A 14746-nucleotide genomic window follows, 5' to 3' on the forward strand; every position below is an offset into this window, starting at 1 on the left:
AGCCCGTAGAGCCCCATAGAGCCCCATAGATCCCATAGAGCCCATAGAGCCCTATAGAGCCCCATAGAGCCCCATAGAGCCCCATAGAGCCCCATAGAGCCCCATAGAGCCCCATAGAGCCCCATAGATCCCCATAGAGCCCCATAGAGCCCCATAGAGCCCCATAGATCCCATAGAGCCCATAGAGCCCCATAGAGCCCCATAGAGCCCCATAGAGCCCCATAGAGCCCCATAGAGCCCCATAGAGCCCCATAGAGTCCATAGAGCCCCATAGAGTCCATAGAGCCCCTAGAGCCCCATAGAGCCCCATAGAGCCCATAGAGCCCCATAGAGCCCCATAGAGTCCATAGAGACCCATAGAGCCCATATTGACCCATACCCATTGACCACACAGAGCCCCATAGAGCCCATAGAGCCCATAGAGCCCCATTGTGTCCCATTGCACCCCATAGACCCCCATAGCTCCCCATTGCCCCCCATTGCACCCTATTGCATCCCATAGGTCTCACTGCACCCTTACTGCCCCCAAAGCCCCCCATAGACCCCATTGTACCCTATTGTCCCCCCTAACCCCCCACCTCCCCACTGCCCCCCTGCTTCTGGGGTCCCCTGGGGTGGTTCTGACCCATTTTGGGGGTCTCTGACCCATTTTTTGGGGTCCCTGACCCATTTTTGGGGGTCCCAGACCCATTTCTGGGGGTCCCTAACCCATTTTGGGGGGTCCCGGGGGGGGTTTTGGAGTCCCTGACCCATTTTTGGCAGTCCCTGGGGGGTTTCTGGGGTGCCCAGACCCATTTTTGGGGGTCGCAGACCCATTTTTGGCGGTCCCTCACCCATTTTTTGGGGTCCCTGACCTATTTTTGGGGGTCGCAGACCCATTTTTGGGGGTCCCTGGGGGGTTTCTGGGGTGCCCAGACCCATTTTTGGGGGTCCCGGAGCCATTTTTGGGGGTCCCAGACCCATTCTTGGGGGTCTCTGACCCATTTTTGGGGGTCCCAGACCCATTTTTTGGGGTCCCTGACCCATTTTTGGGGGTCCCAGGTCCGTGACGATGCTCGGCGCCTGCATCCCTGCCTGCTCAGCTTCCACAACCTGCCCGATCCCGAGCGCAGCTACAACCTGCAGATGTCGGGGGAGACCCTCAAGTAAGGGGGGGGTCCCCTGTGGGGTGGGGGGGGGGATGTGGGTTTTGGGGTCCCCCCCATTGATCCCCCCCTTGGATGGGTTTTGGGGGGGCCCATTGGCGTTCCCATTGGGGTTGCACATTGAGGGTGCCCATTGGGATGCCCATTGAGGGTTCCCATTGGGGTGCCCATTGGGGTTATCTGTTGGGGTACCCATTGAGATGCCCATTGGGGTTGCCCATTGGGGTGCTCATTGGGGTTGCCCATTGATGGTGCTCTTTGGGGTACCCATTGAGGGTTCCCATTGGGGTTGCCCATTGATGGTGCTCTTTGGGGTACCCATTGGGGGGTACCCATTGGGGTGCCCATTGAGGTTGCCCATTGGGGTTACCCATTGGGGTGCCCATTGAGGGTGCCATTGAGGTTGCCCATGGGGGGTGCCCATTGGGGGGTGCCCATTGGGGTTGCCCGTTGGGGGGTGCCCATTGGGGTTACTCATTGGGGTACCCATTGAGGGTGCCCATTGGGGTTATCTGTTGGGGTACCCATTGAGATGCCCATTGGGGTTGCCCATTGGGGTGCCCATTGGGGTGCCCATTGAGGGTTCCCATTGGGGTGCCCATGGGGGGTGCCCATTGGGTGGTGCCCATTGGGGTTACCCATTGGGGTGCCAATTGGGGGATGCCCATTGGGGTTGCCCATTGATGGTGCTCTTTGGGGTACCCACTGGGGGGTGCCCATTGGGGTTGCCCATTGGGGTTGCCCATTGGGGTACCCATTGAGGGTTCCCATGGGGGGTGCCCATTGGGGGGGGTGCCCATCGGGGTTCCCCATTGGGGTCCCTCACCCCCTGCCCCACAGGACGCTGCTGGCCCTTGGCTGCCACGTGGGGATGGCCGATGAGAAAGCCGAGGAGAACCTCAAGAAGATCAAACTCCCCAAAACGTGAGTCTGGGGGGGACCCAGTTTGGGACCAGTTGACCCCAGTTTGGTCCCAGTTGACCCCAGTTGACCCCAGTTTGGTCCCAGTTGACCCCAATTTGGTCCTAGTTTGATTCCAGTCAATCCCAGTTGACTTCAGTTGACCCCAGTCGAACCCAGTTGACCCCAGTTCATCCCAGTTGACCCCACTTTGATTCCAGTTGATCCCAGTTGACCCCACTTTGCTTCCAGTTGACTCCAGTTTGATCCTAGTTGACCCCAGTTCATCCCAGTTGACCCCACTTTGCTTCCCGTTGACCCCAGTTCATCCCAGTTGACCGCACTTTGGTTCCAGTTGATTCCAGTTTGAACCCAGTTGACCCCAGTTCATCCCAGTTGACCCCACTTTGCTTCCCGTTGACCCCAGTTCATCCCAGTTGATCCAGTTTGATCCCAGTTGACCCCAGTTCATCCCAGTTGACCCCACTTTGGTTCCAGTTGACTCCAGTTTGATCCTAGTTGATCCCAGTTGACCCAGTTTGATCCCAGTTGACCCCAGTTCATCCCAGTTGACCCCACTTTGGTTCCAGTTGACTCCAGTTTGATCCTAGTTGATCCCAGTTGACCCAGTTTGATCCCAGTTGACCCCAGTTCATCCCAGTTGACCCCACTTTGGTTCCAGTTGATCCCAGTTGACCCAGTTTGATCCCAGTTGACCCCAGTTCATCCCAGTTGACCCCACTTTGGTTCCAGTTGATCCCAGTTGACCCAGTTTGATCCCAGTTGACCCCACTTTGTCCCCCCCCCCCCAGGTACACGATGTCCAACGGGTACAAGCCGGCGCCGTTGGACCTGGCGCACGTGAAGCTGACCCCGGCCCAGCTCACGCTCGTCGACCGCTTGGCCGAGAACAGCCACAACGTGTGGGCCCGCGACCGCGTGCAGCAGGGCTGGAGCTACAGCACCGTGCAGGTCAGCAGCAAACACCCCAAAACCAGCTCCAAAACAGCCAAAAACGGCCAAAAACACCCCAAAAACCACCCCAAAACCAGCAAAACCCACCCAAAAACGGTGAAAAACACCCCAACATTGACCAAAATAGACCGAAACACGCACGACGGCGTGTGGTAGGGCTCGAGCTACAGCACCGTGCAGGGCAGCAGCAAACACCCCAAAACCAGCCCTAAAACAGCCAAAAACGGCCAAAAACACTCAAAAAACCACCCCAAAACCCACCCCAAAACCAGCAAAACCCACCCAAAAATGGTGAAAAACACCCCAACATTGACCAAAATAGACCGAAACACGCACGACGGCGTGTGGTAGGGCTCGAGCTACAGCACCGTGCAGGGCAGCAGCAAACACCCCAAAAACAGCCCTAAAACAGCCAAAAATGGCCAAAAACACTCAAAAAACCACCCCAAAACCACCCCAAAAACAGCAAAACCCACCCAAAAACGTTGAAGAACACCCCAACATTGACCAAAATAGACCGAAACACGCGCAACGGCGTGTGGTAGGGCTCGAGCTACAGCACCGTGCAGGTCAGCAGCAAACACCCCAAAACCAGCCCCAAAACAGCCAAAAACGGCCAAAAACACCCAAAAAACCACCCCCAAACCACCCCAAAACCAGCAAAACTCACCCAAAAACGGTGAAAAACACCCCAACATTGACCAAAATTTACCGAAACACGCGCGACGGCATGTGGTAGGGCTCGAGCTACAGCACCGTGCAGGTCAGCAGCAAACCCCAAAATCAGCCCTAAAACAGCCTAAAACGGCCAAAAACACCCCAAAAACCACCCCAAAACCAGCAAAACTCACCCAAAAACGGTGAAAAACACCCCAACATTGACCAAAATTGACCGAAACACGCGCGACGGCATGTGGTAGGGCTCGAGCTACAGCACCGTGCAGGTCAGCAGCAAACACCCGAAAAACAGCCCTAAAACAGCCCAAAACAGCCCAAAACACCCCCAGAAACCACCCCAAAACCAGCAAAACCCACCCAAAAACGGTGAAAAACACCCCAACATTGACCAAAATAGACCGAAACACACGCGACGGCGTGTGGTAGGGCTCGAGCTACAGCACCATGCAGGGCAGCAGCAAACACCCCAAAACCAGCCCTAGAACAGCCAAAAATGGCCAAAACCACCCCAAAAACCACCCCAAAACCACCCCAAAACCAGCAAAACCCACCCAAAAACGGTGAAAAACACCACAACATTGACCAAAATTGACCGAAACACGCGCGACGGCGTGTGGTAGGGCTCGAGCTACAGCACCGTGCAGGTCAGCAGCAAACACCCCAAAAACAGCCCTAAAACAGCCAAAAACGGCCAAAAACACCCCCAAAAACACCCCAAAACCACCCCAAAAACAGCAAAACCCACCCAAAAACGGTGAAGAACACCCCAACATTGACCAAAATAGACCGAAACACACGCGCCGGCGTGTGGTAGGGCTCGAGCTACAGCACCGTGCAGGTCAGCAGCAAACCCCAAAATCAGCCCTAAAACAGCCTAAAACGGCCAAAAACACCCCCAAAACCACCCCAAAACCAGCAAAACTCACCCAAAAACGGTGAAAAACACCCCAACATTGACCAAAGTAGACCGAAACACGCGCGACGGCGTGTGGTAGGGCTCGAGCTACAGCACCGTGCAGGTCAGCAGCAAACCCCAAAATCAGCCCTAAAACAGCCTAAAACGGCCAAAAACACCCCAAATACCACCCCAAAACCAGCAAAACTCACCCAAAAACGGTGAAAAACACCCCAACATTGACCAAAATTGACCGAAACACGCGCGACGGCATGTGGTAGGGCTCGAGCTACAGCACTGTGCAGGTCAGCAGCAAACACCCCAAAAACAGCCTAAAACATCCAAAACCAGCCAAAAACACCCCCAAAAACACCCCAAAACCAGCAAAACCCACCCAAAAACGGTGAAAAACACCCCAACATTGACCAAAATAGACCGAAACACACGCGACGGCGTGTGGTAGGGCTCGAGCTACAGCACCATGCAGGGCAGCAGCAAACACCCCAAAACCAGCCCTAGAACAGCCAAAAATGGCCAAAAACACCCCAAAAACCACCCCAAAACCACCCCAAAACCAGCAAAACCCACCCAAAAACGGTGAAAAACACCACAACATTGACCAAAATTGACCGAAACACGCGCGACGGCGTGTGGTAGGGCTCGAGCTACAGCACCGTGCAGGTCAGCAGCAAACACCCCAAAAACAGCCCTAAAACAGCCAAAAACGGCCAAAAACACCCCCAAAAACACCCCAAACCCACCCCAAAAACAGCAAAACCCACCCAAAAACGGTGAAGAACACCCCAACATTGACCAAAATAGACCGAAACACACGCGACGGCGTGTGGTAGGGCTCGAGCTACAGCACCGTGCAGGTCAGCAGCAAACCCCAAAATCAGCCCTAAAACAGCCTAAAACGGCCAAAAACACCCCCAAAACCACCCCAAAACCAGCAAAACTCACCCAAAAACGGTGAAAAACACCCCAACATTGACCAAAGTAGACCGAAACACGCGCGACGGCATGTGGTAGGGCTCGAGCTACAGCACCGTGCAGGTCAGCAGCAAACCCCAAAATCAGCCCTAAAACAGCCTAAAACGGCCAAAAACACCCCCAAAACCACCCCAAAACTCACCCAAAAACGGTGAAAAACACCCCAACATTGACCAAAATAGACCGAAACACGCGCGACGGCATGTGGTAGGGCTCGAGCTACAGCACCGTGCAGGGCAGCAGCAAACACCCCAAAAACAGCCCCAAAACAGCCAAAAATGGCCAAAAACACCCAAAAAACCACCCCAAAACCACCCCAAAAACAGCAAAACCCACCCAAAAAGGTGAAAAACACCCCAACATTGTCCCCATGGTGTCCCCATTGCGTCCCCATTGTAACCCCATTGCATCCCCATCGAATCCCCATTGTATCCCCATTGTAACCCCATTGCATCCCCATTTTAACCCCATTGTATCCCCATTGCATCCCCATTGCATTCCCATCGTAACCCCATTGTAACCCCATTGCATCCCCATTGTAACCCCATTGTTTCCCCATTGCATCCCCATTGTAACCCCATTGCATCCTCATCGCATCCCCATTGTAACCCCATTGCATCCTCATCGCATCCCCATTGTAACTCCATTCCATCCCCACTGTAACCCCATTGTTTCCCCATTGCAAGCCCATTTTATCCCCATTGCATCCCCATTGTATCCCCATTTTATCCCCATTGTAACCCCATTGCATCCCCACTGCATCCCCATTGTATCCCCATCATAACCTCATTGCATCCCCATCGTAACCCCATTGTTTCCCCATTGTAACCCCATTGTATCCCCATTTTATCCCCATTGTAACCCCATCGCATCCCCATTGTAACCCCATTGTTTCCCCATTGTAACGCTATTTTATCCCCATTGCATCCCCATTGTAACCCCCTTGTTTCCCCATTGTATCCCCATTTTATCCCCATCGCATCCCCATTGTTTCCCCATTGTATCCCCATTTTATCCCCATCGCATCCCCATTGTTTCCCCATTGTAACCCCATTGTATCCCCATTGTTTCCCCAATGTATCCCCATTGTTTCCCCATTGTAACCCCATTTTATCCCCATTGTTACCCCATTTTATCCCCATTGTAACCCCCTTGTTTCCCCATTGTATCCCCATTGTTTCCCCAATGTATCCCCATTGTAACCCCATTTTATCCCCATTGTAACCCCCTTGTTTCCCCATTGTAACCCCATTGTATCCCCATTGTTTCCCCATTGTAACCCCCTTGTTTCCCCATTGTATCCCCATTGTTTCCCCATTGTTTCTCCAATGTATCCCCATTGTTTCCCCATTGTAACCCCATTGTATCCCCATTGTTTCCCCATTGTATCCCCATTGTTTCTCCAATGTATCCCCATTGTTTCCCCATTGTATCCCCATTGTATTCCCATTTTATCCCCATTGTAACCCCATCGCATCCCCATTGTAACCCCATTGTATCCCCATTGCATCCCCACGGTGCCCCCCAGGACATCAAGGAGAAGCGGAACCCACGCCTCGTCCCCTACCACCTCCTGGACGAGGGCACCAAGAGCCGCAACCGGGAGAGCCTGGGCCAGGCCGTGCGCACGCTGCTGGGCTACGGCTACAACATCGAGCCCCCGGACCAGGACACGCGTGAGCAGGGGGGCTATGGGGCTACGGGGGGCTATGGGGCTACGGGGGGATGCTGGTTCCTTTGGGTGCCACGGATGCAGGCTCCATTGGGTACCATTGGGGTGATGACTCCATTGGGATGATGACTCCATTGGGATGATGACTCCATTGGGTACCATTGGGATGATGACACCATTGGGATGATGACTCCATTGGGTACCATTGGGATGATGACACCATTGGGATGATGACTCCATTGGGTACCATTGGGATGATGACTCCATTGGGTACCATTGGGATGATGACTCCATTGGGATGATGACTCCATTGGGTACCACTTGGGATGATGACTCCATTGGGATGATGACTCCATTGGGTACCACTTGGGATGATGACTCCATTGGGTACCACTTGGGATGATGACTCCATTGGGTACCACTTGGGATGATGACTCCATTGGGATGATGACTCCATTGGGTACCACTGGGGTGATGTCTCCATTGGGTACCATTGGGATGATGACTCCATTGGGTACCACTGGGGTGATGTCTCCATTGGGTACCATTGGGATGATGACTCCATTGGGTACCATTTGGGATGATGACTCCATTGGGATGATGACTCCATTGGGTACCATTGGGATGATGACTCCATTGGGATCATGACTCCATTGGGTACCACTTGGGATGATGACTCCATTGGGATGATGACTCCACTGGGTACCATTGGGATGATGACTCCATTGGGTACCATTGGGATGATGAGTCCATTGAGTACCACTTGGGATGATGACTCCATTGGGATGGTGACTCCATTGGGTACCACTTGGGATGATGACTCCATTGGGATGATGACTCCATTGGGTACCACTTGGGATGATGACTCCATTGGGTACCACTTGGGATGATGACTCCATTGGAATGATGACTCCATTGGGTACCATTGGGATGATGACTCCATTGGGTACCACTTGGGATGATGACTCCATTGGGATGATGACTCCATTGGGTACCATTTGGGATGATGACTCCATTGGGTACCACTTGGGATGATGACTCCATTGGGTACCATTTGGGATGATGACTCCATTGGGTACCACTTGGGATGATGACTCCATTGGGTACCATTGGGATGATGACTCCATTGGGTACCATTGGGATGATGACACCATTGGGATGATGACTCCATTGGGTACCACTGGGATGATGACTCCATTGGGTACCATTGGGATGATGACTCCATTGGGATGATGACTCCATTGGGTACCACTTGGGATGATGACTCCATTGGGTACCACTTGGGATGATGACTCCATTGGGTACCATTGGGATGATGACTCCATTGGGTACCATTGGGATGATGACACCATTGGGTACCACTTGGGATGATGACTCCATTGGGATGATGACTCCATTGGGTACCACTTGGGATGATGACTCCATTGGGATGATGACTCCATTGGGATGATGACTCCATTGGGTACCATTGGGATGATGACTCCATTGGGTACCACTTGGAATGATGACTCCATTGAGTACCACTTGGGATGATGACTCCATTGGGTACCATATTGGGATGCTGTCTCCATTGGGATGATGACTCCATTGGGTACCACTTGGGATGATGACTCCATTGGGTACTACTTGGGATGATGACTCCATTGGGTACCATATTGGGATGCTGTCTCCATTGGGTACCACCGGGGCACTGTCTCCATTGGGTACCATTGGGATGATGACTCCATTGGGATGATGACTCCATTGGGTACCACTTGGGATGATGACTCCATTGGGTACCATTGGGAAGCTGTCCCCATTGGGTACCATATTGGGATGCTGTCTCCATTGGGTGCCATATTGGGATGCTGTCTCCATTGGGTACCATATTATGATGCTGTCTCTATTGGGTACCATAATGGGATGCTGTCCCCCTTGGGTACCATTGGGATGATGACTCCATTGGGATGATGACTCCATTGGGTACCATTGGGATGATGACTCCATTGGGTACCATCGGGATGATGACTCCATTGGGTACCACTGGGTGCCCCCGGTCTCTGTCCTTGGTGCTGACCCTCTCTCCCCTCCCAACCCCAACCCCACAGCGTCGGAGGCGGCGCCGGGCCCGGCGGGGGTGCGTCCGCGGCTCTTCCGTGCCGAGCGGGCGCTGGCGGTGCGCGCCGGGCGCTGGTACTTCGAGTTCGAGGCCGTCACCGGCGGCGCCATGCGCGTGGGCTGGGCCCGGCCCCACCTCCGCCCCGACGTCGGCCTCGGCGCCGATGAGCTCGCCTTCGTCTTCGACGGGCACCGCGTGAGGCGCTGGGGGCAACGGGGAGCTGGGGGGGGGGAGATGGGCACCCGTTGGGGACATCGTTGGGAATACTTTGGGGTGTGGTTGGGAACACGGGGGGAACCATTGGGGAACCATTGGGAACCATTGGGATATCATTGGGGAACCATTGGGATATCATTGAGAACACATGGGGAACCATTTGGGACCATTGGGAATCATTGGGGAACCATTGGGGAACCATTGGGATATCATTGGGAATCATTGGGATATCATTGGGGAACCATTGGGATATCATTGGGGAACCATTGGGGAACCATTGGGGAACCATTGGGATATCATTGGGAATCATTGGGGAACCATTGGGGAACCATTGGGAACCATTGGGATATCATTGGGGAACCATTGGTACATCATTGGGAACCATTGGGGAACCATTGGGAACCATTGGGACATCATTGGGAACCCTTTGGGGTATCGTTGGGAACACATGGGGAGCCTATTGGGAACCCCTTGGGACATCATTGGGAACTGTTGGGAATCATTGGGAACCCATTGGGAACCCTTTGGGACCCCATTGGGAACACAGGGGGAACCATTGGGAACCCATTGGGAACCAGTTAGGAACCCCTTGGGCCACATATGGGCCATCCCATGTCCCCATCACCCTATGGTCCCCATCACCCCATAGCCCCCATCACCCCATCTCCCTCCATCACCCCATCTCCCCCATCACCCCATAGCTCCCCATCTCCCCCATCACCCCCCATAACCCCATCAATCCATAGCCCCCATCACCCCCCATAACCCCATCTCCCCCATCACCCCATAGTCCCCATCACCCCATCTCCCCCATCACCCCATAGCTCCCCATCTCCCCCATCGCCCCATAGCCCCCATCACTCCCCATCACCCCCCATAATCCCATAACGCCATCTCCCCCATCACCCCACCTCCCCCATCACCCCATAGCTCCCCATCACCCCCATCGCCCCTTAGCTCCCCATCTCCCCCATCACCCTATTACCCCCCATCACTCCCCATCACCCCATTGCCCCCCATTCCATTGCCCCCCCATTCCCCCATCACCCCCATCACCCCATCACCCCATCACCCCCCATCACCCCATAGCTCCCCACGCCCCCCATGACGGCCTGGCCCCCCGCAGGCTCAGCGGTGGCACGTGGGCAGCGAGCCCTTCGGGCGGGCCTGGCAGGGGGGGGACGTGGTCGGCTGCATGATCGACCTGGCCGAGGCCCACATCAGCTTCACGCTCAACGGCGAGCTCCTCATCAGCGACGCCGGCTCCGAGGTGGCCTTCAAGGGCTTCGACGTGGGCGAAGGTGGGGGCCCATGGGGGTGAAATGGGTGACATATGGGGGGTGCAGTGGGTGCTCTATGGGGGGTGCAGTGGGTGCCATATGGGGGACCAATGGATGCTCTACAGAGGTTCAATGGATGCTCTACAGAGGTTCAATGGATGCTCTACAGAGGTTCAATGGATGCTCTATAGGGTTCAATGGATGCTCTATAGAGGATCAATGGATGCTCTATAGAGGTTCAATGGCGCTCTATAGAGGATCAATGGATGCTCTATAGAGGTCCAATGGGTGCCCGATAGAGGTTCAATGGATGCTCTATAGAGGTTCAATGGATGCTCTATAGAGGTTCAATGGATGCTCTACAGAGGTTCAATGGACGCTCTATAGAGGTTCAGTGGATGCTCTATAGAGGTTCAGTGGATGCTCTACAGAGGTTCAATGGGCGCCCTACAGAGGTTCAGTGGATGCTCTATAGAGGTTCAATGGATGCTCTATAGAGGTTCAATGGATGCTCTATAGAGGTTCAATGGATGCTCTATAGAGGTTCAATGGATGCTCTATAGAGGTTCAATGGGCGTCCTATAGAGGTCCAATGAGTGCCCTATAGAGATCCAATGGATGCTCTATAGATGTTCAATGGGCGCTCTATAGAGGTTCAATGGATGCTCTATAGAGGTTCAATGGGTGCCCTATGGAGGTTCAATGGGCGCCGTATAGAGGTTCAATGGATGCTCTATAGAGGTTCAATGGATGCTCTATAGAGGATCAATGGGTGCTCTATAGAGGTTCAATGGATGCTCTATAGAGGTTCAATGGGTGCTCTATAGAGGTTCAATGGATGCTCTATAGAGGTTCAATGGATGCTCTATAGAGGTTCAATGGATGCTCTATAGAGGATCAATGGGTGCTCTATAGAGGTTCAATGGATGCTCTACAGAGGTTCAATGGGCGCCCTACAGGGGTTCAATGGGTGCTCTACAGAGGTTCAATGGATGCTCTATAGAGGTTCAATGGATGCTCTATAGAGGATCAATGGGTGCTCTATAGAGGTTCAATGGATGCTCTACAGAGGTTCAATGGGCGCCCTACAGGGGTTCAATGGGTGCTCTACAGAGGTTCAATGGATGCTCTATAGAGGTTCAATGGATGCTCTATAGAGGTTCAATGGGCATCCTATAAGGGTCCAATGGGCGCCCTATAGTAGTTCAATGGGCATCCTATAGAGGTCCAATGGGTGCTCTATAGAGGTTCAATGGATGCTCTATAGAGGTCCAATGGGCACCCTACAGAGGTCCAATGGGCGCTCTATAGAGGTCCAATGGATGCTCAATAGAGGTTCAATGGATGCTCTATAGAGGTTCAATGGATGCTCTATAGAGGATCAATGGATGCTCTATAGAGGTTCAATGGATGCTCTATAGAGGTTCAATGGATGTTCTATAGAGGTTCAATGGATGCTCTACAGAGGTTCAATGGATGCTCTATAGAGGTTCAATGGGTGCTCTATAGAGGTTCAGTGGATGCTCTATAGAGGATCAATGGGTGCTCTATAGAGGTTCAATGGATGCTCTATAGAGGATCAATGGGTGCTCTATAGAGGTTCAATGGATGCTCTATAGAGGTTCAATGGACGCTCTATAGAGGTCCAATGAGCATCCTACAGAGGTCCAATGGGCACCCTATAGAGGTTCAATGGATGCTCTACAGAGGTTCAATGAGCATCCTATAAGGGTCCAATGGGCACCCTCTGAGTGTCCCCGTTCCCCATAGGCTTCGTGCCCGTGTGCAGCCTGGGCCCGGGGCAGGAGGGGCTGCTGAACCTGGGCCAGGACGTGAGCTCCCTGTAGACGTTCAATGGGCGCCCTATAGAGGTTCAATGGATGCTTTATAGAGGTTCAATGGGCGCCCTATAGAGGTTCAATGGATGCTCTATAGAGGTTCAATGGATGCTCTATAGAGGTTCAATGGGCGCCCTATAGAGGTTCAATGGATGCTCTATAGAGGTTCAATGGGTGCCCTACAGAGGTTCAATGGGTGCTCTATAGAGGTTCAATGGATGCTCTATAGAGGTTCAATGGGCGCTCTATAGAGGTTCAATGGATGCTCTATAGAGGTTCAATGGATGCTCTATAGAGGTTCAATGGATGCTCTATAGAGGTCCAATGGGCGCTCTATAGAGGTTCAATGGATGCTCTATAGAGGTTCAATGGATGCTCTATAGAGGTTCAATGGATGTTCTATAGAGGTTCAATGGATGCTCTACAGAGGTTCAATGGATGCTCTATAGAGGTTCAATGGGTGCTCTATAGAGGTTCAATGGATGCTCTATAGAGGTTCAATGGATGCTCTATAGAGGTTCAATGGGCGCTCTATAGAGGTCCAATGGGCACCCTATAGAGGTTCAATGGGCGCACTACAGAGGTTCAATGGATGCTCTATAGAGGTTCAATGGGTGCTCTGTAGAGGTCCAATGAGCATCCTACAGAGGTCCAATGGGCACCCTATAGAGGTTCAATGGGTGCTCTACAGAGGTTCAATGAGCATCCTATAAGGGTCCAATGGGCACCCTCTGAGTGTCCCCGTTCCCCATAGGCTTCGTGCCCGTGTGCAGCCTGGGCCCGGGGCAGGAGGGGCTGCTGAACCTGGGCCAGGACGTGAGCTCCCTGTAGACGTTCAATGGGCGCCCTATAGAGGTTCAATGGATGCTCTATAGAGGATCAATGGATGCTCTATAGAGGTTCAATGGATGCTCTATAGAGGTTCAATGGATGCTCTATAGAGGTTCAATGGGTGCTCTGTAGAGGTCCAATGAGCATCCTACAGAGGTCCAATGGGCACCCTATAGAGGTTCAATGGGTGCTCTACAGAGGTTCAATGAGCATCCTATAAGGGTCCAATGGGCACCCTCTGAGTGTCCCCGTTCCCCATAGGCTTCGTGCCCGTGTGCAGCCTGGGCCCGGGGCAGGAGGGGCTGCTGAACCTGGGCCAGGACGTGAGCTCCCTGTAGACGTTCAATGGGCGCCCTATAGAGGTTCAATGGATGCTCTATAGAGGATCAATGGATGCTCTATAGAGGTTCAATGGATGCTCTATAGAGGTTCAATGGATGCTCTATAGAGGTTCAATGGGTGCCCTATAGAGGTTCAATGGATGCTCTATAGAGGTTCAATGGATGCTCTATAGAGGATCAATGGATGCTCTATAGAGGTTCAATGGATGCTCTACAGAGGTTCAATGGATGCTCTATAGAGGTTCAATGGATGCTCTATAAAGGTCAATGGGCATCCTATAAGGGTCCAATGGGCACCCTCTGAGTGTCCCCGTTCCCCATAGGCTTCGTGCCCGTGTGCAGCCTGGGTCCGGGGCAGGAGGGGCTGCTGAACCTGGGCCAGGACGTGAGCTCCCTGCGGTTCTTCACCATCTGCGGCCTGCAGGAGGGCTACGAACCCTTCGGCGTCAACCGCAAGCGCCCGCTGCCCCTCTGGTGCAGCCACAGCCGGCCCCGCTTCGTGCCCCTGGCCCCCGACCACCCCCAGCTCGAGGTGAGGCCCCATGGGGGGGGCAATGGGGCGGCCCCATAGGGTTCGGGGTGGGGATGGGGATGTGGGAGGTGATGGAGCCATAGGGTGGGGATGGGGGGGGTGATGGAGACATAGGGTGGGGATGGGGATGTGGGGGGTGATGGACACATAGGGTGGGGATGGGGATGTGGGGGGTGATGGAGCCATAGGGTGGGGATGGGGATGTGATGGAGCCATAGGGTGGTGATGGGGATGGGGGGGGTGATGGACCCATAGGGTGGGGATGGGGATGTGGGGTGGAGGCTCCATTGGATGGGGATGGAGCCATAGGGTGGCGATGGGGATGGGGGGGGTGATGGAGCCATAGGGTGGG

The 14746-nt window shown here is 53.7% G+C and overlaps 1 protein-coding gene across 1 annotated transcript; it reads left to right on the top strand.

Annotated features, from left to right (window-relative positions):
- Positions 1–1012: 1012 nt before the first annotated feature.
- LOC134158089 (ryanodine receptor 1-like) lies at positions 1013–14394 on the top strand (the record flags this gene model as incomplete). Its single annotated transcript, XM_062607739.1, has 7 exons — positions 1013–1145; positions 1986–2069; positions 2858–3017; positions 7115–7262; positions 9346–9551; positions 10699–10873; positions 14186–14394. Coding segments are annotated over exons 1-7 (1002 nt in total), but the record flags the coding sequence as incomplete, so codon positions are not given.
- Positions 14395–14746: the final 352 nt, after the last annotated feature.

This window comes from Pezoporus occidentalis, unplaced genomic scaffold (assembly GCF_034315485.1).
Source record: "Pezoporus occidentalis ecotype Australia unplaced genomic scaffold, CSIRO_AGI_Poc_V1 ctg1242, whole genome shotgun sequence".
In the NCBI taxonomy this organism is placed as follows: Eukaryota; Metazoa; Chordata; class Aves; order Psittaciformes; family Psittacidae; genus Pezoporus; species Pezoporus occidentalis.